Below are 27670 nucleotides of genomic sequence, written 5' to 3' on the forward strand. Positions count from 1 at the left end.
GTCAGAACAAATGAAATAGAAAAATAAATATTAAATGTGTTCGAAATCCAGTAGATGTTTTTTCCTATTCCGTGTTTTTGACAATGAATGAATTATACATCTTTGCATTAAAGGGACTATGCCAAGTTTGCTGTCAGTGCAAAATGTTTCTAAGTAACAGGTGGTTTAATGACTAAAATTGCATATTTAACAAACTTTTTCTGAATAAAATATCAGTGGCTGTACATTAAATGTATTTCTGATCATTCTAGAGTCTGTATAAGTTCAAATTTCATCAAAGCTTCTAAATTATGGTAGCCCCACTCCAATGGCTAGTGATATTCAATGTTGAGCTAGTAAATAACTACTAGTGCCATGCCTGATGGCTAGTGAAAAACTAAATTGTCAAACGTTGCAGTTAAGTCTGTTTTGTAAATATGAATATCCTGACCCCACTCCAACCCCCAATGTTAGTGTTTTTAAGCTCTATCTCCCTCTTTAGATGACATATCCGATTATTACTATTATGTAGTAAAATTGTATTAATTTAAAGTAAAGTAGTGCTGGTGAATATTTAATTGTGGCTAGTACAAATGTTTATTCACTGATCCCATGGCTAGCGGATTAAAAAACAATCCTAGAAGCACTGATATATATATATATATGTATTTTTAATGAAATTATTAGGAGGCTAAATCCAGTTTAAGCTACATAATAAACATTAGGATGACCAGTAACACATTTAATATACATACACTGATATTCTAAACAAGAAACCTTTATATTTAGTATGTAATTGTGGTTATTAAAATATTTTATTAGTTGGAAACATCTTACAGTTGCATCAAATGCAGAACCGTCTCTTTAATTTTCTGAAATATGTCACAGCCTTTTTATGTCTGAGAATTAGCACAGCAGTGAGTGCAGAGATATGGCTTGGATGTAATAATGTCATTTTGATTTCAACATGCTTGAAAGCTTCTTGTTCATTGTTCTGAAAATGCAGAACTATTTTTTGAAATCCAAGAAATGAATTTCCTTCCCAGTGTGGGTTTTTTGTCCACTTCTTTGGCTATCGACTGCAAGACTTGCGTCATACGGTGAGGAAATGTGACTCTCGATGGCAACATCCAGACACCAACTGCAATAACTTCTTAACAGAGGATTGATTCTCATGCACATGGCATTCATTAATAGTATTCCATTGCCGGAGAGCCAAGTATTGGTTTCGTTTAATGTGGGTTTTTTCCCCATCAGTTTGATATCGCTAGTGACAAAAGTTATGACGTACAAATGAAGAGTCGTTTTTCTAATCTGGCAGAGATTTCATTATCATTTTTGAAAATTGAAATAAATTGTGACGCCAGTAGCTTGTTTTTATTGGATCAGCATAACCAAACAAAAGAGAGAAAAAAGCAAAATAAGAAAGCCAATTTGTACAATTTGTAAAGTTCATTGTTCGATGTGTCTTAGTAATATATAGCTACAAGGCTGGAACTTAATGATGGCACCGACAGGAATTGCTTTAGCTGTGATTTCAGTTGCCATAGATCAGGGTCTTTACTGATCAGTTTTTTTTGCTACTGAATATAAATTATCGTCGGTTGAATGGATAAGTGTGTGTTTTTGTATTTGTTACAAAAGTTACTGGTTTGAAATTGCTGTAGGCAGGCTTAAAATGTTCATTGCTGTTTGTAGCAAATTCTTTAGCCCTGTAGCTATAGGCCATGGGCCTAATTCACTAAACTCTTGCAACTTTGTGATCTCGCAGTGCAATGCTAAAAGACTTTAAAAAAAGGATGCTTTGTTGTCTAGCAGAGCCTAAGAGACCTTTGTGAATTAGGCCCCAGAATTTTAATTTAACTTGGCATTTTTTTTTAAAGTGACATTTGCAGCAAATAAACATGACTGAAAGGTTATTTTGCTGTATGTAGACATATTTCAAATGTGCAAATGTTAAGTATTGGCAGATAATACATTTTGCGATTGTTGAGGAGCTTTACCAAGTGATGCTCTCTACCTAATGCAATTTATATCTCAACGACGGCGATTGCTGCCGGTGCTGTTGTTAAGTTGGAGCCCTGTATTATCGTGATGCTAGTGTCATGGGCATCAGGTCAAATTTTAGAAATAAAATTAACTTAGCAAGTTGTTTATTGAAATAATTATTTGAAGCATGTAAAAAAAGAAACATGGAAAAAGGATGTAAAACAATAAAGCTATGTGTGACCATCACCCAACAGAAAAAGAAAAGAAAAATATGATAATGGTTTTGGTTAAAAGTTATAGGTCAAGTCAAATTAGTTTGTTTTTCAGTTTGTTTCCTGCCATGGTACCTACTTTTACTTTTTGAGGTAGTGATGTAGAGTCTAAACTTTAGGTTTAAATATTATTCCATTACAAGGAAGGAAATGTTTTATTTAACGACGCACTCAATGCATTTTATTTACGGTTATATGGAGTCGGATCCATTATTACAAATGCAGCAAAATTTACTGAAGTTTGAGGTTGGGAAAAGTCCTATAAGTAATCGATTTGATCCGGAATTCTCCACATCATACCTGCTTGCGAGGCCACCCCTATTGATCAACTACCTGTCTTAAAGGCATATTGTCACAGACCTCTGACCTATTAAATAGCCTAACAAAGTATTACCTAAAAATATATAATTTTGATTTGTCCCTAAATGTACTTTATTCAACCATCTACGTAGCAACCATACTCCACTTATTAATGATATTTCGTAAAAATAATTGAATTATGGCAATGGTCTATAATTCAAAAACTAATATTGTCAACAGGGTTGACATGGATTTCACTCCATTGTGGTTCAGTTAAGGTGATGCGATAGCTAGATTTGGTTTCCAAATATTAATGTAATTTTTATTTATTATAAATTTTTAGAGAAATAAGGTTCTTAAATCTGTGACAGTATGCCTTTAAAGGGTCATTTCATATTTCTACATCATTTAATATGGTACAACTTGACTTGTCTTAAACAGCCAGCAGTTGTCACAGTCCACATTTTAAAACTCTTTGAAGGTGGCTTAATATACTGATGAAAAGAAATAAGGGAACACATCGAATTGTAGACAAAATTTAATTCACAACTAGCGTAATAATGTCTGTATTTCATACCAAGTTGTAATGTGGGATTGAATGTCTGTAGTGTTAAATGTGCTGCCTATATGTTCCCAGTCAACTTCTGACAATATGAATTGATTTTTAATGCAGTCATTATTTCTTGCTGCTATCTGTGTGATCCTTTTCATTCCATCAGTATATTATCATGGGTTTGAGTATACACATACATTACACACAGCCCTGACAATTAACCACGGCAATCGGCAATACCGTAGACATTGCAATGGTATTTTCAATTTTCCTCAGCATTTATCTTGCCATAGAGCATTCATTTTTTTTTTACTTTTCCCAGTCAACTACATGTTTATGATATTTTAGATCCATTAACATTGATTAAAAGTAGGTAAAAAATCCAAAAAGTCATGGTAAAAAATCCAAAAAGTCACGTTTACTTACAGGCATTTGTGGTCAGCTGTCCAGTATTTATGTCCATTATTCCCAATAACAGCGATTTTCTGACCAGAATTTTAAAAAAAAGAAAAAAGAACTAGATTCATATCCCAATATTTGGTGATTTTCGTTGTTGGTAAAACGATCAAATTTATTATCAAAATAGCTGTCACAATCAGCTATTGATCCCTGAAAATGACAACAACATGCCACCATTGTTGCCAAGCAAAAATACTTGCCAAAAACCACTTTTTGAACTCAAAATTCCAAGGTATTTTCCATTGAAAAAACCCAAAAGCAAAAGCCACTATTTTGTAAAATAATCTTTTTTTATTATCGGTGAGTGGCATGTACAAAACTGAAGAAAATGTGAATTGGTGAATGCACTGTATGTAGTGTACAGTATGTCAACTGCCGTGACTTCGGGCGAGATATCTTAAGAAAAGACCTTAGAAGTAACTGTCTGTACCGACAGAGTTTAAACCTGGTGATACTTTGAATTTTTACATCTTCTGTATCTACTGAGCATTTACCGAGATGGCATGAATACATTACTTATGAGAAGCTCATCAGTGTGATTCCAGCTCCATAGTTAATTACCACACATTTTCATATATATTTATAGTTTCTGTTTTTTTCACCCAGAACATGTTAAATATTGATATAGCGATAGTGTCACTTTGTTATTAGTCCTTTTCAATATCCTCTGCATATATACAGAACATTAATTTGAGTGTTTTGTATTCACCAAACATTCACTTTCAAAGTATAATGCTAGGTACAGACTACCAACTGTCAGCACAAAGTTGGCCAATTTTCTGCTGTTACAACTTACATGACTGTTCAGTTGGTAGTCTGAGCACTTTTACAACTCGATTCTCAATTGTCAAGCATTAGATGTTAATCTGAGCATGCCCACTGTAAGTTGGGAGTTGGGGAAATTACAATGCAACCATCGAGTTGACCAACTTCATTGTAACAGTCGACAGTCCAAGCCTAGCATATAAGGCACATAGTAAAAAATAGATGGTGCTTAATTAATTTCCACGAGTATATTTATTTTTATAATACTGACAAATTAAACTGCTCTTTTATATATTAACCACAAAACTGCCATGGAAAATGCCGTGGAGACTATTTTACAATCTTATAGTTATTTTGCTGTTGCCCTTTTCATAATTTCCAGAGTTGTTACATATAAGTTACTAAAAGACCATATATGAATAAAATGTCCTTGTTTTTTTCTATTTTCAGCGGAGAGGTGGCATCTCCTTTGAGAAGTCTGACAAAAATGCTATCTATGTTCGGACTTTAGGTAAGAAGGATGTAATTTTTCTTAAGCATACATGTAAATGAGTTTCTCTTTCTCAAACAGAAATTTAACAAAACTGATGGATGCTACAAAACTATTAAATTATGGACTACTGTAATTTTAACACTTGCTCTAGTATTAAACATATTGTAAATTTTAAAAAGTTCCTGTACTTGTAATAATTGCTTAAGCATTGAACATACATGTTTGGTAAGGACTTAGTAAAAACTGTAATTGTAAGGCTTGTTATAGCACTGGAAGTCATTGTTGCTATTAATTTAAGATTTTTTTTTACAAAATTTATTTGAGAAAAGTGAAGTTTTATGTTTCAAAGAATTATAAATTCCACTGGTTTATATCAACCGTCTAAGGGGATTAAATCCCTTTTGGGACAACCACCTTGTTTGTAATCATGCACATTATTGCAGACAAGCAACTTACATGGTTCTCTCATTTCCCCCCACTTTTTGACACAAGTTCTGTGAAAACACTTTTCCCACAGACAGAACAACACATACCATGGACTTTAATATACCAGTCGAGGAATACTGACTGAAACAGAAAGTGACACATCCACAAAGGGGTGAGGATAGTACAACCCCAGCAATGGCCCACAGAACTGTGTCTGGTCTAGTTACATGTCATGTCATAGGGTTTTACGTGCACGCCTGTCGTGGGCACAAGAGCTGGCCTTGGCTGGTTCCTCCGTCCATGACAGGAAAGGTGGGGGGAGAGGAGAGGAGGGACCGCCTGCACTGGCAGGTGTAAGGGAGCACCAGCAGCCCGATCAAATTGGTAGCAGGCGGTTGGGGGTGGTGGTGGTGCTATGGAATTTAAATGGAGCAGTTTTGATTGAGGGAATTTGGCGCAATTTTGAACTGTCGGTCGAAAGGTAAATGGCCGAGCTAATATAGGTTTTGATATTAGTGAATCGAGAGTGTCTAGTTGCAGAGCTGTGTCTGGTCTTATTTACAGAGCTGTGTCTAGTCTAGTTACAGAGCCGTGTCTGGACTATTTACAGAATTGTGTCTGGTCTAGTTACAGAGCTGTGTCTGGTCTAGTTACAGAGCCGTGTCTGGTCTAGTTACAGAGCTGTGAGCTGTGTCTGATCTAGTTACAGAGCTGTGTCTGGTCTAGTTACAGAGCCGTGTCTGGTCTAGTTACAGAGCTGTGAGCTGTGTCTGATCTAGTAACAGAGCTGTGTCTGATCTAGTTACAGAGCTGTGTCTGGTCTAGTTACAGAGCTGTCTGGTCTAGTTACAGAGCTGTGTCTGATTTAGTTACAGAGCTGTGTCTGATTTAGTTACAGAGCTGTGAGCTGTGTCTGGTCTAGTTACAGAGCTGTGTCTGGTCTAGTTACAGAGCTGTGTCTGGTCTGGTTACAGAGCTGTGTCTGATCTAGTTACAGAGCCGTGTCTGGTCTAGTTACAGAGTTGTGTCCTTAATCCCAAAATAACTAGAGCAGTAAATACTAATAGTGTCTGAGAACCCCAGTATTTAACTGTCATCAGTCATAACTTGTGTCAGATTCCATTAAGCTAAATTTTTGCTATTAAAGGGGAAATATTTTTATAAAAAACGTTTAAAATCTATAGCACTCCAGGACTTTTGTAAATAATATTAAAAAACCACCTTTGTGTTTCTGTTAGTGTTTTCTTTGCATGATCGCTTGCATAGTGTACTAATGCATACTGCATGTATGCACGTAAAATCTATCTTTTGTGTTCTCCAGTATTAGTTTTGGAAAACCTGTGGTCCATAAAATTGGTGTCACTGACGATACAGATTAGCCGAGCGTAGGGTGCCTATCTCCTGTGACGATGTTTACGATTTATTCCACTCTCGCCTTTTGTGCAGTCTTTGAGGTGTATGTACAAAGGGAGAGAATGGGTTTATTGTCACCGAGGTTTGAACACGTTCACCTACACGGAATCCGTCCACGTTTGCATATGTCATGGAGGTTTTACTTGTGTACTTGGCTTTCACTGTTGATAAAGAAATGTGTATGTGTATATATTGGTGGTATGCAACGTACAGTCAATTGTCAATTCAAGTTTATTGAACACTTAACCACCTTTTGCTGCTTGGATAATTTTAACTTCTTTTTTTCTTGTCTTGGTAAAGGAATATTTATTTGTTTATTTTTTTTAATATTCTGAAAAAATTTGTTTTCTTGATGGATCACTTATCTGGAAAACAGAAAGAAGGTGGTGATTTTCTTGAATAGACGATTGTCTCAATTTGTTGATGTATCACATGTTAAATCATGGTAAGTTGCTATTTTCTGTTTAGAATAAAAAGTAATGAATTTGTGGTTAGGGAATATGTGGGTGTCTATTTTTTTATATATATCTATACACTAAGCAACTAATGTTTTCTTGATTGATCAGTTAGCTAGAAGAAAAAAGGAAGTTTGTGCTTTTTTTGATTGGTTAATTTTCTCAATTTGTTGATGTATTGAATGTTAAATAATGATAAATTGCATGTTTTGTTCAGAGAAAAACAAAAGAATATGTGTTTAAGGAATATGTGGGTGTCTATTTTTTTTATATACTCTAAACAGCTAATATTTTCTTGATGAATCGGTTAGCCAGGAGGAAAAAGAAATGTTCAGGATTTTCTTGATTTGTTTAGTGTTGTATGTGTACATAATAAAGTAGATGGTGCTTTTCTGCTTTTGTAATTAAAAAATAAGATGAGGGTATATGTCTCTGTTAATTAAATATATACTTATATATATATATACACATGGCAGATGATTTCTTCATAGATTATTTAAATAAAAGAAAAGAAAGTTAATTAGTTAACCACATTTAAAGTCACAGACCCTAATTTCAACCTGTGAAAATACATTCTACATTTAAGTTTCGTTATCTATAAATCTGTAGGGTGTATACTACCAAATCAAATCCCATAGACGACAATAGTAACATATGTGGCTGAAACTCCTATCTGCAGCGTATCAATCGACATAAACGCCACAGATATAAATACTACCACCCCTCACCCTTAAAGTGAATCAGAAAAAATTAGGGGTCAAGCTGATCATTTCTGATATTACAAGTAGCGTCTATGACTACCCTAGTTCTGCACAAAATTCTAGTACTTTTTTTTTAACAGGTACCCCATACATGTTTTAAGCACAAGTCTACTTGGCGCAGTGGTACTAGATGAAGTAAAATTGAATACATTTTTTATCCAGAAGAAACTGTTTTTTTTTTTACAACCAACACACTCAAATTTATCACCAATCACAGGACTTGTGGTGTTCACTTCTATCAAAAGTTCGGTGCACCTCGAACTTTGACCCAGCTGGAATTTATTTAGTTTAGTACTACTTGTAACACATCTGGATAAAGTTACAGTAGAGTGAAACAAGTGTCTGTGACATTGAAACAGGGAAAAAATACCCTTTAAAAATAGACAACAGCTCGTCTCCATAACTATCACTTCTCAGAGATACGTGCATTTTTAGAATTATGAAAAATGCATTTCATGGTACTACAAAAATCAGGATATCCATAAACACTGAGGATGTTTGGAAGTGGATAATCTAAACAATAAAATGTAAGTAGTTGCTGATTTCAGGTATAAAAAACCCAGCTCTAATAAGTGAAAAATTTGCCATAGTGTTTACAAACTGAGGTTTACGACTTTAAAAACAAAAATAGTTAAGAAATATGTCGCTGTGTATTTTTTTTTTTAAATCACTAGATGAATGTTAAAGGAAGTGAAAGGAAGTTGATGATTTTTTGTTTGGGGGGGGGGGAGGGGATGCAATTTAGCTCAGTTGGTTGAGTGCTTGCTTGAGGTGGTTGCATGGCAGGATCGAACCACCTCGGTGGATCCATTCAGTTGATTGTTTTTTTTTCTCATTCCAACCAATGCACCACAACTGAACAAAGGCTGTGGTATGTGCTTTCCTGTCTGTGGGAAAGTGCATATAAAATATCCCTTGCTACATTAGGAAAAATGTAGCGGTTTTCCTCTGATGATTATGAGTCAGATTTACCAAATGTTTGACATCCAATAGCCGATGATTAATTAATCAATGTGCTCTAGTGGTGTCTTTAAACAAAACAAACTTTTTGATGATTTTTTTCATTTTATTAATGTATTGAATGTTTGAATAACCTTTATAGGGCATAAACTTGAAAATTTTCAGACAACCAAAAGGTCGTTTTGTGTTGTTTTAGTGTTTACACGAATAATTTTCTTACTACGACTGAAACTCAGGACAGTCCTTTAAATTTCTGAACAGCATATGATTTTGTGCATGTAGCGAGACTTCTAAAAACCACACCGACTTTGTATCGACTGCGATGCTGATTTCAAATGGATACATTGTAACTTTCTCACACTGGCAATGTAGGCCCATTCACTTATTATTTTCTTCCCAAAACAGTGATAAAATGAGCCAACACATCTTTTTAGATATTCTGAACAACAATTACTGCTTTTGCGCGAACAATCCATCCTTTTGGGGTTTGCATAACCGACAGACGAACGACAAAATTTTTGCATGCCAAATTTTATGCATTGAAATAAAAGATACTGTACATTTCTGTCTAATTAACCAATTGTCCAGGGGCCTAATTTGCTAAACTCTCGCAACTTTGCGATCTCGCAATGCAATGCTAAAAGACTTGCAAAGAGGATTCTTTGTTGTCTAGCAGAGCCTAAGAGAGCTTTGTGAATTAGTCCCCAGATAGCTAAGATACATGCAAAGAACAACATACCAGAACCATAAGTTGATATAAGCATGAAAAAAATAATTCAATGCTTATTAAAAATAAAACTAGCTTAGGGCACAAAACAGTGTCTTTTATATGGAAACACTGCCATATAGATGTTATAACCATAGAATCAAAACATTTTATATGTTCATTTTGATGCACATGCCTGTACCAAGCCAAAAACTATGCATTGAAAAATGGCCCTTACATTATGGATGAGAATTTTTCTCACTTTAAAGTCATAATTATCACATATATGGATATATAATAGCTAACTGCCACCACAGACCTCTGAGCATTAAAATTTCTGTAAATCATAAATAGATTACACAGTCAAATTCAGATAACCCAGGGGACACTTTTTCAAAAGCATAGGTAACTGGTTCACATGATTTTCACCTGTAGGTAACCGATTGTTTGGTTATAGGTAACCGATTGTTTGGTTCCACAAATTATATTAAATTAGGGTAATCCTAATGTTTTTGACGTTTAATTTTAAAATGTAAAGGTTCACCATGTAACCGATTGGCAATTTGTGTGAATTTAAAAGTTGTGTAACTGACGCACAAACAGAATGACGATTTGTGTAAAATATTGTGCCCTGTAACCAGTCATGACCATTAATTATGTCCTAACTTTAAAATGCGAACAAAAAATAGGTTGCATCAAACTAAAGACTCGTGTGAGAAACATGTGAACAAAACTATCATTCTTGAAATCCTCAAAACGCCTGCACCGATTAAACAGTATGATGAAGCTAGTGTGATTCAATTAGAAGGGGCGGGTCATAGCCCAGTGGTAAAGCATTCACTTGATATGCGCGGTCGGTTTGGGATTGATCCCCGTCAGTGGGCCCATTGGGCTATTTCTCACTCCAGTCAATATACCACACCTGGTACATCAAAGGCCGTAATATATGCTATCCTGTCTATGGTATGGTGTATATAAAAGAACCCTTGCTGCTAATCAAAAAGAGTAACCCATGAAGTGGCAACAGCGGGTTTCCTCTCTCTATATCTGTGTGGTCCTTAACCATATGTCCGACGCCATATAACCGTAAATAAAATGTGTTGAGTGTGTTGTTAAATAAAACATTTCCTTCCTTCAATTAGAAGATTTTACATTCCTTTTCTTTATACCTTGATTATGTCACAGCTTCCAGTAATTAAGTAACCGCTTGACCAGGTCACCATCCACTTAGCTTGTTGTCACCATTCTAAGACCATGACATCACTGCTTGACCAGGCCACCGACCGCTTAGCTTGTCACTAGTCTTTAGACCATGACATTACTGCTTGACCAGACCACCAACCGCTTAGCTTGTTGTGACCATTCTGAGACCATGACATCACTGCTTGACCAGGCCACCAACCACTTAGCTTGTTGTGACCATTCTGAGACCATGACATCACTGCTTGACCAGGCCACCAACCACTTAGCTTGTTGTCACCAGTCTTGAGACCATGACATCACTACTTGACCAGGCCACTGACCGCTTAGCTTGTCACTAGTCTTTAGACCATGACATCACTGCTTGACCAGGCCACCAACCACTTAGCTTGTTGTGACCATTCTGAGACCATGACATCACTGCTTGACCAGGCCACCAACCACTTAGCTTGTTGTCACCAGTCTTGAGACCATGACATCACTGCTTGACCAGACCACCAACCACTTAGTTTGTCACTAGTCTTCAGACCATGACATCACTTCTTGACCAGGCCACCAACCACTTAGCTTATTGTCACCAGTCTTTAGACCATGACATAACTGTTTGACCAGGCCACCAACTGCTTAGCTTGTCACCAGTCTTTAGACCATGATGTCACTGCTTGACCAGGCTACCAACCTCTTAGCTTGTTGTCACCAGTGTTTAGACCATGACGTCACTGCTTGACCAGGCTACCAACCACTTAGCTTGTCACCAGTCTTTAGACCATGACGTCACTGCTTGACCAGACCACCAACCGCTTAGCTTGTTGTCACCAGTCTTTAGACCATGACATCACTGCTTGACCAGGCCACCAACCGCTTAGCTTGTTGTCACCAGTCTTTAGACCATGACGTCACTGCTTGACCAGGCCACCAACCGCTTAGCTTGTTGTCACCAGTCTTTAGACCATGATGTCACTGCTTGACCAGGCCACCAACCGCTTAGCTTGTTGTCACCAGTCTTTAGACCATGATGTCACTGCTTGACCAGGCCACCAACCGCTTAGCTTGTTGTCACCAGTCTTTAGACCATGATGTCACTGCTTGACCAGACCACCAACCGCTTAGCTTGTTGTCACCAGTCTTTAGACCATGACATCACTGCTTGACCAGGCCACCAACCGCTTAGCTTGTTGTCACCAGTCTTTAGACCATGACATCACTGCTTGACCAGGCTACCAACCGCTTAGCTTGTCACCAGTCTTTAGACCATGACATCACTGCTTGACCAGGCCACCAACCGCTTAGCATGTTGTCACCAGTCTTTAGACCATGACATCACTGCTTGACCAGGCCACCAACCGCTTAGCTTGTTGTCACCAGTCTTTAGACCATGATGTCACTGCTTGACCAGGCCACCAACCGCTTAGCTTGTTGTCACCAGTCTTTAGACCATGACGTCACTGCTTGACCAGGCCACCAACCGCTTAGCTTGTTGTCACCAGTCTTTAGACCATGACATCACTGCTTGACCAGGCCACCAACCGCTTAGCTTGTTGTCACCAGTCTTTAGACCATGACGTCACTGCTTGACCAGGCCACCAACCACTTAGCTTGTCACCAGTCTTTAGACCATGACGTCACTGCTTGACCAGACCACCAACCGCTTAGCTTGTCACCAGTCTTTAGACCATGACATCACTGCTTGACCAGGCCACCAACGGCTTAGCTTGTCACCAGTCTGACACCATGGCATCACTGCTTGACCAGGCCACCAACCGCTTAGCGTGTGGTCACCAGTCGGAGACCATGACTGATGTCAGTACACAAGTCTAATTTGAACAGTTTCATCTTTCAGTCTCTGGGTGATTACTTTGTTGTAACCCAATCCACTCTATCTATTCTTTCTATCTCCTTTCATTCCTAACTCTTTGCGTTTATATAAAAAAAGCTATAGTTCTGTTAACACATTGTTGACGTAATATAATGCATTGTGGCATCTGTTTGTAAATGTTTATAAAAAAAAGTTTGAGCACATTGATTTATTAATCATCGGCTGTTGGATGACAAACATTTGGCAGTTCTGAAATATGGTCTCAGAGAGGAAACCTGCTACATTTTTCCATTAGTATCTTTTATAAGCACCATCCCTCAGACAGAAAAGCACATACCATGGTCTTTGATATACCAGTTGTGGTGTACTAACTGAAATGAGAAATAACGCAATGGGCCCACCAACGGGGATCGATCCTAGATCGACTGTGCATCCAGTGAGCACTTTATCACAGGGCTAAATTCAGCTCCCTGTGCATTAATTTTTTTTTTTAAATAAGCTACGCCTGCTGACCAATTCAATATCATTATTTAATTGTTTATAATGATAGCATATACTCAACAACGAAAGTTTAGCAAATATCTCTTATGATGTCTAAATTTGCCATGGTTGAATAAACTAAAAGAAAAGCCAGATCCTCCTGTTGTGTTAAGGCAAAGGTTGATGAGTTTATGTTGTTTGTAAATGGTAAACATTTCAGATGTGAATACTAATTAATAAAAATAGGTTAATTTATAAATGTTATGCCATTTCTTTTAACATTAGTTTAAATCAAACTGTTTGTTACATTCTAATTACATGTGATGGTCGAGACGTAGCCCAGTGGTAAAGTGCTCGCCTGATGTGCGGTCGATCTGGTATCGATCTCCATTGGTGGGCCCATTGGGCTATTTCTCGTTCCAGCCAGTGCACCACAACTGGTATATCAAAGGCCGTGGTATGTACTACCCTATCTATGGGATGGCGCATATAAAACATCATTTGCTACTAATGGAAAAATGTAGCAGGTTTCCTCTCTATGACTGTGTCCAATAGCTGATGATTAATAAATGAATTGCTCTAGTGGTGTTGTTAAACAAAACAAACTTTTTTTCTAATTACATGTAGGTCAATGCTGCCATGGGTTCAATAAACCCACAACTTTATTTACATGTATGGTGTAGGCTTTAAAAAACTCTGGCTTGAGTTCTCACTACATTTTAGTTGCTAAATGTTAAACTGTATGGTTAGATGAATTACTCTGTTGATTGAATGGCCCAAAGTTTGAATCGATTCACTAATCATAAATACACACACATTTGTCATTAACAGTCTTTTAAGACCTTAGTAAGATGTCCAAAGTTTGAATAAATTCAATAATCATAAATACACGCACATTTGTCAAAAACAGGCTTTAGACCTCGGCAAATTTTTAAGTTGCTAAATGGTATGGTCTTTTACTATGATGAGATGATTTACTACGTTTCGAGGCAATGATTTCAATCATCTATGAATTATTTCACACTTGCAATATTGGTTATTTCATGAGGCTCGCTCATGATAAGGACTCTCGGACGCATAACCTTAGTCTTGACTGGCACTGCGTCAATAAATGGATAGTTCTTTGTGTCTCCTTCGCTCATTATTGGCAACTTAGCTTTGTAGGACCGAGCAGCAAAATGAAGATTAATTCGAATCGAAGTACACCCAACAACGGTCTGTGAACTTCCATCCTTCAGTGAGAAGTCAGATAGAATTTTAGTTTTCCCACCTGAGGGTAAACTATGATTGACATAAAGACCTTAGATGACCCAGTTGCACTAGCTATCTATGCTTTTAATGTGAGTGCATGGAAACCAATGATAAGACACTAGGAATGATCTATGAAAACCCATTTACTACAAGTGGGAAACTAATCTGCTTTTTACATAACATGTACCTGCAAATACGCTTAGAGCGGTTTACTCCTTTATAGTTGACTTTGAAGGGTAAGTGCAGAACTTTAACAGAAATGTGCTGTAATTCTCTTTAGTTTTATAACATTTCAAATTTGTACACATCATACCCCCATGAAATATATTAAAACATCTATTTAATATGTTAAGAAACATTACAAATATGTACAGACTAATAAATTGGCTACCTTTTATTATAAAGATTATGTTCTGATTAACAAATAACATTTATTTAAAAACAAACTTGGTAATAGTTGGCATTGTGTTTGTTATTCTATTTGTTACGTAGCTACTTTTTTTTCTCAAAAATAATTGTTCTTTGTATATATATATATATATATATATATATATATATATATATATATATATATATATATATATATACACACACACACACACACACACACACACACACACACACACACACACACACACACACACACACACACACACACACACACACACACACACACACACATACTGGGCACAATATTAGTGCACATGTATTTGTGAAGGGCTTTATTAATAAAAATATTGGTAATTGTAAACTTGATAAATTTGTTAAGACGTCTGTATTTTATACTAACCAGCCACTCTATTTGGATGGTTGTTACCATTATGAAAGCAGCAATCATTGCACTGCTGGCTGTCTTGACTGGTTAATAATACTTTATGTGGTCATAAATTCACACGGTACACAATGGACAGCTCAACATGTGCTTCTTGTCCTCCCATTCAAGACACTTGTAATGCAATTTGTCTATTCCATAGAGTAGACCCTTTTTCTAAGCTATCTAAATCATAACTGCAATACAGTCTTGTCACGTGTTGGGACACGATTTAGCTCAGTTGGTAGAGCGCTCAACGGAGGTGCTTGAGTCCTAGGTTTTAATCCTTTTGTTGGACCCATTAGGTTTTGCCTGACCTCAACCAGTACTCTGTGCATGTCTGCTCCAGCCAGTGCACCACAACTGGTATATCCTGTCTGTGGGATGGTGCATATAAAAGATCCCTTACTGCTAATCGAAAAGAGTAGCCCATCAAGTGACGACAGCGGGTTTCCTCTCTCAATATCTGTGTGGTCCTTAGCCATTTGCCCCACGCCATATAACCGTAAATAAAATGTGTTGAGTGAGTTGTTAAATAAAACATTTCCTTTCTATGCATGTCTGTTTTTCCAAAGTATGTGCTGTCCTATGTGGGAAATTGCTTATAAAAGATGCCTTGCTGCTAATGGAAAAAGATAGTGATTTTCCTCCGAATTCTATCTATCATATTATCAAATGTTTGATATCAAATTATTATGCAGCAGCAGCCGATGATTAGGGATCATTTTGCTTATTTGTTTGTTTTGTTTAACGACACCACTACTGTGCACATTGATTTATTAATCATCAGCTATTGGATGTCAAACATTTGGTAATTTAGACATATAGTCTTAGAGATGAAACCCGCTACATTTTTCCATCAGTAGCAAGAGATCTTTTATATGCTCCATCCCACACACAGGATAGCACATACCATAGCCTTTGATATACCAGTCGTGGTGCACTGCCTGCAAGGAAAGGAAGAAAATGTTTTATTTAAAGATGCACTCGACACATTTTATTTACAGTTATATAGCGTCACTGGCTGGAATGAGAAATTTGCGGATTAGGGATCAATGTGCTATAGTAGTGTCATTAGACAAAACAGACTTCATTATTATACAGCAGCATTTTATTTTTAAAAAACTGTTTAACCATTCATATCATCTTTTCACTGTTCATTTTCTTCACATGCCAAAAAAACCCATTATCCATTTCTCCTTCTCTTTGTTAATATTCTCAAATTATTGTAATACGGTTTCTCTGCATTGTTGAAGTCTAAATTATAGTGTTATAAAACACTGGGTGATGGCTGTATAATAAGCTTTTGCCTGTTGGGCAATCCCAAGCCTATCAGAAGCTAATAAATGGTTCAACCAGGTGTTGCACTTTTCGAGTACTTAGAGCCAGTTTTATGTAGTAAGCGTAATTAAAAAGGCATGCATGCATATACAGGGCTCGGACTTAATGGTGGCACTCATGGCAGTTGCCATAGTTGTGATAGGAATCACGGTAGGTCAGCGGCATTACTGATGGCAGTTGCCATAGTTGTGATAGGAATCACGGTAGGTCAGCGGCATTACTGATGGCAGTTGCCATAGTTGTGATAGGAATCACGGTAGGTCAGCGGCATTACTGATGGCAGTTGCCATAGTTGTGATAGGAATCACGGTAGGTCAGCGGCATTACTGATGACAGTTGCCATAGTTGTGATAGGAATCACGGTAGGTCAGCGGCATTACTGATGGCAGTTGCCATAGTTGTGATAGGAATCACGGTAGGTCAGCGGCATTACTGATGACAGTTGCCATAGTTGTGATAGGAATCATGGTAGGTCAGCGGCATTACTGATGGCAGTTGCCATAGTTGTGATAGGAATCACGGTAGGTCAGCGGCATTACTGATGGCAGTTGCCATAGTTGTGATAGGAATCACGGTAGGTCAGCGGCATTACTGATGGCAGTTGCCATAGTTGTGATAGGAATCACGGTAGGTCAGCGGCATTACTGATGGCAGTTGCCATAGTTGTGATAGGAATCACGGTAGGTCAGCGGCATTACTGATGACAGTTGCCATAGTTGTGACAGGAATCACGGTAGGTCAGCGGCATTACTGATGGCAGTTGCCATAGTTGTGACAGGAATCACGGTAGGTCAGCGGCATTACTGATGACAGTTGCCATAGTTGTGACAGGAATCACAGTAGGTCAGCAGCATTACTGATGGCAGTTGCCATAGTTGTGATAGGAATCACGGTAGGTTAGCGGCATTACTGATGGCAGTTGTGGGTTTTATTTGTCACTGGATACAAAAATCATTGGTTTTGGTTTTGGTTGAAGGGATAATGTTTTTGGTTTTTAATTTTGTGTTTATTTGTTACAAAAGGTACTGGGCCCGTGCTTATAAAATGTTTAAAGTCCAGACTCAATCTCTAATGACGTCACATGCATACAATTTGTATGGCATTGTCATGATGTTAGTGTCTGACTCTTAGTAGAGTCTTGAGTCTAGACTTTTAAAAGTTTTATAAGCACCAGGCCTGGTTTAAAATTACCATGGGCAGGCTTAACGGCCTCGGTGGCGCAGTGATTAAGCCATCAGACTACAGGCTGGTAGGTACAGGGTTCGCAGCCCGGTACCACCTCCAACCCAGAGCAAGTTCTTACGGGCTTAGTGGGTAGGTCACTGCACCCTCTTTTCTCTCACTAACCACTAACCACTAACCAACCAACTAACCCACTGTCCTGGACAGACAGCCCAGATAGTTGAGGTGTGTGCCCAGGACAGCGTGCTTGAACCTTAATTGGATATAGGCACAAAAATAAGTTGAAATGAAATGAAATAGGCAGGCTTTAAATTGATGTAAGTGAGCATCTTGCCCATGGTAAAAACCCTACAGAATTGCTGTAGGTAACACATTCTTAGATTCAGTTGTAAGTAGCATACTAAATCATGTTTTTTTGTTGTTTGCGGATACACATCTTAGCACATGTTTTTCAACATGTAAATTCTACAAAGAACTTGGTATCTGAAATGCGCATCTGAAAGTAAAGTAACGCATGCATATAAATTTCATTACGATGTTGAGTGCGAATGATGCAAAATTTATACGCACGCATTTTTACCCCTGGTTTACAGTATGCAAATGTCATAAAGTGCATGATTATATAGACATAGCTAAGTAGTGTATATTGTAAAATCAACAAGAACACATGCCCCTTTAAAAGACATGTTTGTTGTATTTAAAAACAGTGTGGTTTCGTGTACTGTCACGGCTCGCACTGGCCGAACCAGAGGAGCACCCTCTGAACCAGCACGTGTTCATCTTCCACTTCATCGGTAATTAGGGCCAAGTCTTTGTCAGACACATTGCTTTTCAAAAGGAAAACAGGAGTATACACACATTCTTTCAAATATCTTATCTCGGTGGGATGTTACAAATTACATCTTTTGTTGTATGCAATGTTGGGATCGGCTCGGCTGGGATGTAGCCCAGTGGTAAAGCACTTACATGATGTGTTGTTGGTCTAGGATTGATATAAGTCCATTGGGCCCATTGGGCTATTTCTCGTTCCAGCCAGTGCATATGAATGGTATATTAATGGCCATGGTATGTGCTATCCTGCTTATGGGACGGTGCATATAAAATATCTCTTGCTTCTAATGGAAAAATATAGCGGGTTTCCTCTCTAAGAATATGTCAGAATTACCAAATGTTTGACATTCAACAGTTGATGATTAAACAAATTTTGAACTTTGGGATTGTGTTAAGAATAAGAAATAAATACACGCCTATGTTTTTAGGGACAAAAAAAAAAAAAAATTAAAACTGGAATTTAAAAAAAAATAGACTAAAAAGTAATTCAATTAGGGTAACCAGTATATACATGTATATGGTTGCACATTAAAAATGGAGTGAGATTTTCTTTTGACGGTTTCCTTTCCTTGAATACTGCATAACCATGTGTGGCAATGCATACAGTGTCTTGAAAACTGCCAATCACTTTGTCACAGATGCCACACAGCTAATTGCCTGTGGACGAGAATGCCAGCATAATCCACACTGTGTCACATGTATGTGTCTGATAACTGGTGCACCTACTGATTAGCCCTATCAGTGCCATACTTTCAAGGAAAACAATCTTCAGATAATGAGCTGGAGTTGGTATAGAGAAAACAGAAAGTGCTCTTTACACAGTCTGGAGTTATAGAACAAGAAAACACAGAGAGTCTTTGTCAAGTTCGGTCCGGTTATCACTATTCTAGGGTTAGCTCTGGCAGTCACCAAATTCGCCAATTGTGAATTTCAACAACAATTGGCGAAATTTATTTTAATTTAGCGAAATAATTTAATGAAATAATTGATATTTTGTTCTAGAATAACTGGGTTTCTGCTGGGTTTCTACTGGGTTTCTGCAGTGTTTGAAGTTTAGAAGACAATTTGGCGAAATGTTTTGCTGACCCAGAGCCAGCCGTGCTATTCAATAGGTTCAGTTTGATTCATGGCATTACCATTGTATTTGCATAAAGGCATGAATATACATAAACAGACATGCACATTATAATACAGGATTTATAAAAAATCTAATGATGCCAGAAATACATGTACACCATATGTGACTCCTTTTTTATTCCAATTTCTTTCTTTCAATGCTATTTTGTAAAATGTTCTGTTAACTCAACACAGTTGCAGTAAAATATTCAATAGATTCAGTTTTATTCGTTTTATTACTAAAGCATTTATTTAAAGGCATGCATGCATACATAAAGACAGGTACATTACAATTCAGGATTTATAAGTGTAACGATGTCAGGCATACATGCACACCAAATGTGTCATGTTTTTTCCCCATATTCCTTTTGTCAACAATATTTTGTATATGTTCTACTGACTCAAAACAGAAAAATATACTAAGTAACAAAAGAAATTTGAGGTGCAAAATAACAAACTATTTTGTTTTCTAGGCGGTGATGTGAAATTGACAGTAGAACATTTCAATTGATTTTATAATCTTACATATAACAGACATAATAGAAATATTGACCTCTAGGAAGTGTTATTTTGTGGTGAGATATTCTAGGCATATGACTGGTGTTATTTTGTGATATTCTAGGCGTACGACTGGTGTTATTTTATGTGGTGAGATATTCTAAGCGTACGACTGGTGTTAGTTTATGGTGAGATATTCTAGGCGTACGACTGGTGTTAGTTTGTGGTGAGATATTCTAGGCGTACGACTGGCGTTATTTTGTGGTGAGATATTCTAGGCGTACGACTGGCGTTATTTTGTGGTGAGATATTCTAGGCGTATGACTGGCGTTATTTTGTGGTGAGATATTCTAGGCGTACGACTGGCGTTATTTTGTGGTGAGATATTCTAGGCGTACGACTGGCGTTATTTTGTGGGGAGATATTCTAGACGTACGACTGGCATTATTTTGTGGGGAGATATTCTAGGTGTAGGACTGGTGTTATTTTGTGGTGAGATATTCTAGACGTACGACTGGCATTATTTTGTGGTGAGATATTCTAGACGTACGACTGGTGTTATTTTGTGGTGAGATATTCTAGGCGTACGACTGGCGTTATTTTGTGGTGAGATATTCTAGGCGTATGACTGGTGTTAGTTTGTGGTGAGATATTCTAGGCATATGGCTGGCGTTATTTTGTGGGGAGATATTCTAGACATATGACTGGTGTTATTTTGTGGGGAGATATTCTAGGCATATGACTGGCGTTATTTTGTGGTGAAATATTCTAGGCGTATGACTGGCGTTATTTTGTGGGGAGATATTCTAGGCATACGACTGGTGTGCCACTCCACTTCATTAACTAAATAAATAACTTCTGTCGGACACAATTATATATTAGTTTATGACCAAGAAAAAGTTGGCCCATTGGGATTCCATACACAAATTGGATAAAGCATGAAACAGTCTTTTTTTTTTTTTTTTTTTTTTTTTTTTTTTTTTATAAATTAGTTTTGTTCTTTTTTCTCTGCCTTCAATACATGCAGTGTGATGCTTTTGCAATGGTCAAACAGTCATTTACCAACTGAGTTGTTGGGTCTACAATGTTTAATTTTAATTAATAGGATTCTATATATATATATATATATATATATATATATATATATATATATATATATATATATATATATACTCTTCAAAAGAAGAAACGCAAAACCACATTGTCGTAACATTTGGAGAATTGATTTAATTATTGAATGGTGAGTCCGATAATTACCAAATGTTGCAGGATTGTTCACAATTCACTCTAGTCCATTGTGAGTAAGTGATAGGACACACCACCAAGGTCAAGGTCATCTGGAGTCAATACCGGGTGTGGCCTCCGCGTGTGTTGACAACTGCCTGGCACCGCCTGCCCATTGAAGCAACCAGAGTACGGATGACATCCCGGGGGATGGTGGCCCACTCGGCCTGCAGTGGACCAGGTCAGTTCTGCCAGTGTGTGAGATGGCTGCCCACACCATGACACTACCCCCGCCGAATCTGTCCACTTCCTGCACGTAGTTTGCCGCATAACGTTCACCACGACGCCTATACATGCGACATCTTCCATCATGACGTCGGAGCAGAAATCGGGACTCGTCACTGAACCACACCTGTCTCCATCGCAGTTGTCGATGAATCTGGCACCACTGCAGTCGGAGTCGACGGTGTTGTGGTGTTAAGATAACACCTCGAACTGGACATCTGGCACGAATGCCTACCTCACGTAGGCGGTTCCGTACGGTCTGGTTGGATATCCTGCGCAAACCTGGTATTGCTGCGGCTGTGGAGGTGGCAGTAGTCAATCGTTCCCGAAGGTGGCGTACCCGGATGTAGCGGTCCTGCCCGGGGGTAGTGACCCGTGGTCGACCGGATCTAGGGAGGTCACGTGTTGATCCATGTTGCTGGTAACGGTCCCACAGTAGATTGTTTTCAGTACGCTAAGACTCATATGTCAAAGACCATGGTATGTGCTATCTTGTTTATGAGGAAAGTGCAGGTGAAAGGTTTGTTGCTGCTTTGTTGATAGATTTCCTCTTTTTCTCTCTATTGAAATAACCATATGCAAGGCTGGTTTTTAAAAACTTGTTACCTGCAGCAATTTTTAAAATGTTTTTCCCATAGGCAAAATGCTCATTTGCAGCAATTTTTAAAATGTATTTTGCCATAGGCAGAATGCTCATTTGCAGCAATTTTTAAAATGTTTTTCCCATAGGCAGAATGCTCATTTGCAGCAATTTTTAAAATGTTTTTGCCATAGGCAGAATGTTCATTTGCAGCAATTTTAAACCAGTAACTTAAGCAACACATTTAAAAACTAAAAACAGTCCCTTTAGCTGACTGCAATAATTTTTATCCATTGGCAAGAAACTGCCATCGGTCAGGCAATGGCAAACCCCTAACCGATGGCAGTTTATATCAGAACCACAGCAATTGCCATCAGTGTCATAATTAATCTTGAGCCCTGCCTAATATGTTAAGACACCAAATATTGAAATAGCTGTAGTTAAATATACTTTTTAAACAAACATTCCTTTCCTTCTTTTCCCTGTAACAAAAGAACAGCACTCGTGTGTGTGTGTGTGTGTGTGGTGTGTATATGTGTGTGTATGTGTGTGTGGTGTGTATGTGTGTATATATGTGTGTGTGTATGTGTGGTGTGTATATGGGTGTGGTATGTATATGTGTGGTGTGTAAGTGTGTGTATGTGTATGTGGTGTGTGTATGCGTGTGTGGTGTGTATATGTGTGTGTGTTTGTGTGTGTCTGTAGTGTGTATTTGTGTGTGTGTGTCGGTGTGTGCGTGTATGTCTTGTCGTGCGTGTGTGTGTATGTATGTGTGTGTGTGGTGTGTATATATGTGTGTGTGTGGTGTGTATATATATGTGTGTGTGTGTGGTGTGTATATATGTGTGTGTGTGTACTGGATCCATCTAAACAATATTGAAAATTCTATTATTCCTCTTTATTCTATCGGAGAAATAGCAAAAACAATTTTTACATTCTCATTTCATGAATTGTGTTCACTTGGCACGCTCCAGTGGTAAAGATCTCTATATCTTTATCTGTCACTGGCAACCCGTTACTGTATTCCCATATGTGTTTCTTTATTATTTTCAAAATGGAATCTCATCTTGTTGTTGGGCACCTGACTTGCAAGAAGCGTTGTGGTATTGATTCGACAGCTTGTATATAGTGATCTATATAATAAACACATACTGCTCAATCAAACAAGTCACATACAAGCCGGGCCAGTCGGTGTTATTTCATTAAGGACCTTGCCAGACAGTAAACAAAAATGCAACAAAATTATAATTTTCATTTTTGTAAATTTTAGTTTACTGAACCTGTGGAGAGCACGGGAGCAGGATGTAGCTCAAGCAGTAGCATGTCCCGCCTGTGAAGCGGTCGGTTATCAGATCGATCCTTCTTAGTAGACCCATTTGTACAGTTTGGGCTATTTTCCGTTCCAACCAGTGGTCCAAAACGTGTTCATCAAAGGCTGTGGTATGTGCTGTCCTGTCTGGGAAAGTGAATATAAAAGATTCCTTGCTGCTTATCAGAAAAAATAGCCTATGTGGTGGCAGTGGGTTTTTATCTAAAGAAATATGTCAGAATGACCATATGTTTGACGTCCAATAGGCTGATGATAAGATGAAAATCAATGTGCTCTTGAGGCATCGTTAAATAAACCAAACTTTCACTTTACTTTAAGCCGGTGATGTGTTGGGTAATAAGGTGATGTTTATAGACCAGTTTAACTGTATATCATTGTTGGATGTCTGTTATATAACACTGGTAATTTAGTCTAGTAGGAACACTTCTAAAAACACTGTATATGTCTGTCTATGTATATGTCTATGTCTGTCTATGTCTATATCTATGTCTATATCTATGTCTATGTATATGGTAGAGTAAATGTGTGTTAAAAATTTGTTTTAACGACACCACTAGAGCACATTGACTTTTATTAATCATCAACTATTGGATGTGAATTTGTAATTTTGACATAGTCTTAGAGAGGAAACCCGCTACATTTTTACATTAGTAGTAGCAAAAGATCTTTTGTATGTACCATCCCACAGACAGGATAAGACATACCATGGCCTTTGATATACCAGTCGTGGTGCACTGGTTGGAACAAAATATAGCACAATGGGTCCATTAATGGGGATTGATTATTTGCCTTAATTTTGATAATTTTGATATTCTTTGACAGAGTTTTATCATTGTCCATTTAAACTAAAAAATTACGCATTAAAAATTGATGTATGTCAGTTTCATTAAAAAAAGAATTAATAAAAATATTGTAGTTAATGTAGCAAATAATATTTAAAAAAATAAAAAATTCAATTAAGATCTTTTTAAAAAGTATTTAGTTCTTTACATTTTAGTAGTTATGGAAACCTGTTTAAAAATAGAATTAGTAATTCTATATTTGCTCAACATATATCCTTAAATACTAGCCATATATTTAATTTTCAAAATCACATAGGTAACTAACAGAATCACTTCTTGGTGTATTTCAGGAGATGTCAAAATGCGGACAAAACCGGAAAGTACTGCTGCTCAGATGACCAGTGCCCGTACGGCCATCTTGGAATCGGAGCGACGGTTGTTGGACAGTAAGTGAATATACAGTCATGTTCTTCTCGTACTGCAAAGAAACCTTCAGTAATAATTTTTGTTATTTGTTTAACGACACCACTAGAGCACATTGATTTATTCATCATCGGCTATTGGATGTCAAACATTTGGTCATTATGACATAAAATCTCAGAGAGGAAACCGCTACATTTTTTCATTAGTAGCAAGGGATCTCTTATATGCACCATCCCACAGACAGAATAGCACATACCATGGCCTTTGATATACCAGTCGTGTCAGTGATAACATATGCAGGGCACTCAAAATTTCATATGATTGTTCAAGCTATCAATTTTAAAGGAAATGACACACAACAGTGAACATGGTGAGGAATATTGGTGTCACAAAAATTGCTGATCTAAAAAATGACACTTTGAAAATAACAGTAATCAATATTCACAACTTTGAAAACCACGCCCTCACCACTGTCCTGACATAAATTAGGGAAGTGTGGAATCAATGGATAGCTGTGGGTGTGTAGAACATTTTTATCAAATTAGCTATTAAACTTCAAACATTGCAGAAACACACCATTATTTTCAACAAAATAATAATCATTTCATGAAATTGTTTCACCAAAATAAAATAAAACTTGCCAGTTGTGTTTGAAATTGGCAAGTGGCAAAGCTAGCCCTGAGGTTCACACTCCTGGAGTTTTCAACATGATAAACTGTTCAGCTTGGCTACCTAATTTGATTATTTCCAATTCAAGCCATTAACAAATCAGTATGCCTTTTTGATTCTGGAGCTAAAAGTGTCCATTGGCAATAAACATTTTAAAAATTAAAAATCAAGTACTTATTTACAATTTGTTTGTTTACAGTTTGTAAAAATAGGTTATGCCATGATCAGATTTATCTTTTTTTTGCATGCGCACCCAATAGCTGATGTATTTTTCATGTTGGGGTGTCGTTAAACATTCATTCATTCATTCATTCATGCATCCGCACCTGCCTTTCGCACACACTGTCCAGCAAATTTGATTGCATTGATATTAGTAGGTGCAAACTGACCTGTCTGTCCCTGCTTTCACACATTTACACCTGTGTGCAATGCAATCAAATTTGGAAGACAACAGAGACAGTTGAGAATGAGAAAAAAATGTATAAATGTGACGGTAGCTTAAGTCATTCAATAAAATCAATCCACTGGTTGGTAGCATGGACAATAATGTCATGTGAAAGCGACTATCCCAAGTTGGTGAGACGTAGCCCTGTGGTAAAGTGCTCGCTTGATGTGCGGTTTGTTCGGGATCGATCCCCGTCGGTGGGCCCATTGGGCTTTTTTCTCATTCCAGCCAGTGCACCACAACTGGTATATCAAAAGCCATGGTATGTGCTATCCTGTCTGTGGGATGATGCATATAAAAGATCCCTTGCTACTAGTGGAAATATTGTAGCGGCTTTCCTCTATGACTGTGACAAAATTACCAAAAGTTTTACATCCAATAGCCGATGATTAATAAATCAATGTGCTCTAGTGGTGTCGTTAAACAAGACAAACAAACTTTAACTTTTTTCTTTTCTGTTTTTTTTTTTTTTTTTTGTTTTTTGTGGTGACATTGGCTTAAAATATTATGTGCCAAGTAATTATTGCACCGATACATCAGATGCATTTTTCACATTAATATCTTGCTTGCATTAATTTCATGATTTACATTAGCTACAAACTCAGGAAAATACCTTTAATATGAGGTGTACTTAGTAGTGTACTCATCTGAGGTTGTAGGATTAATTCCATTTGGTAGACCCATGGCACTTATTCCTGTCCAGTGGTAAAGTGCTGGCTTGATGTGTGGTCTGTTTACGATCGATCCCCATCAGTGGGCCCATTGGGCTATTTCTCGCTCAGCCAGTAGACCACAACTGGTACATCAAAGGCCGTGGTATGTACTACCCTGTCTGCGGGATGGTGCATATAAAAGATCCCTTGCTGCTAATCATAAAGAGTAGCCCATTAAGTGGCAACAGCAGGTTTCCTCTCTCAATATCTGTGTGATTATTAACCATATGTCTGATGCCATATAACCGTATATAAAATGTGTTGAGCGCATCGTTAAATAAAACATTTCCTTTCTTTCCTTATTCCTGTCCAAACCAAAGACCCACAGATAATTAATCAAATGCATAAAATACAATGGTATGGTCTGTTCTGGCTGTTAGAAAGTGTATATAAATGATTCCTTGCCGCATGTTAGTAGAGTTATGTGTCAGACCAATTAGCTGTTTCAGTGAAAACCCTCTAAAGGGAACACCCATGAGACCAAATGAAAATTCCAGTAAAAATTTTGTACTGACATTTAAAAGGGAACCCTATAGTGATAAATAGGCACTGAAATGAAAGAACAGACCTTTAAGGTATTTAACACTAAGTGTGGAAGGGAGACCCGCTGACTACAACTGTGGAGGGTTGTCTGGGGCAGGGATAATTCTGTCTGGAATGAGATTTCTTTGTCTTTCTGGACGAGCTTTTGTACTGAAATAGAAAAGTGAATATTTCTGCACAAAGCAAGGATTGTGTCAGGACAGACTATTCCAGCCAAGAGGAGAGATGTGTGCATGGGGAATTGTCTAAATAGACATTTGCAGGCATGACAAATGTTGCACACATTAACCTACTGGCCACTCATAAACTAAATGTCAGACTACTTGAATCGGAAAACAGCTTTTGTATCTTATTTGAACTGAGGTGCTTTATGCATGCATCGGTCCATTCCTCCATCTATCTTGTCTATCATGTTTGTATATCCATTAGTCTGCATGTTTATCCATCAGATTGTCCATTCATTCATTCATTCATTCATTCATTCATTCATTCATTCATTCATTCATTCATTCATTCATTCATTCATTCATTCATTCATTCTGCCCAAACCCACCCATGATTCCACCTGCTCAGCCACTGTATACCACACAAAGCCATCCGTTTGCCCACCCAAACGTCC

The 27670-nt window shown here is 37.6% G+C and overlaps 1 protein-coding gene across 4 annotated transcripts in view; it reads left to right on the forward strand.

Moving 5' to 3' along the window:
• Positions 1-27670, forward strand: part of LOC121375941 (high affinity cAMP-specific 3',5'-cyclic phosphodiesterase 7A-like) — a 162315-nt gene that overhangs the window by 83446 nt on the left and 51199 nt on the right. For all 4 annotated transcript variants that reach the window (XM_041503665.1, XM_041503667.1, XM_041503668.1 and 1 more), the window contains 2 exons: positions 4768-4828; positions 24609-24704. In XM_041503665.1, the coding sequence (XP_041359599.1) occupies positions 4768-4828; positions 24609-24704 (157 nt within the window). The remainder of the gene's footprint in view (positions 1-4767; positions 4829-24608; positions 24705-27670) is intronic.

Source organism: Gigantopelta aegis, chromosome 6 (assembly GCF_016097555.1).
Source record: "Gigantopelta aegis isolate Gae_Host chromosome 6, Gae_host_genome, whole genome shotgun sequence".
Taxonomy (NCBI): Eukaryota; Metazoa; Mollusca; class Gastropoda; order Neomphalida; family Peltospiridae; genus Gigantopelta; species Gigantopelta aegis.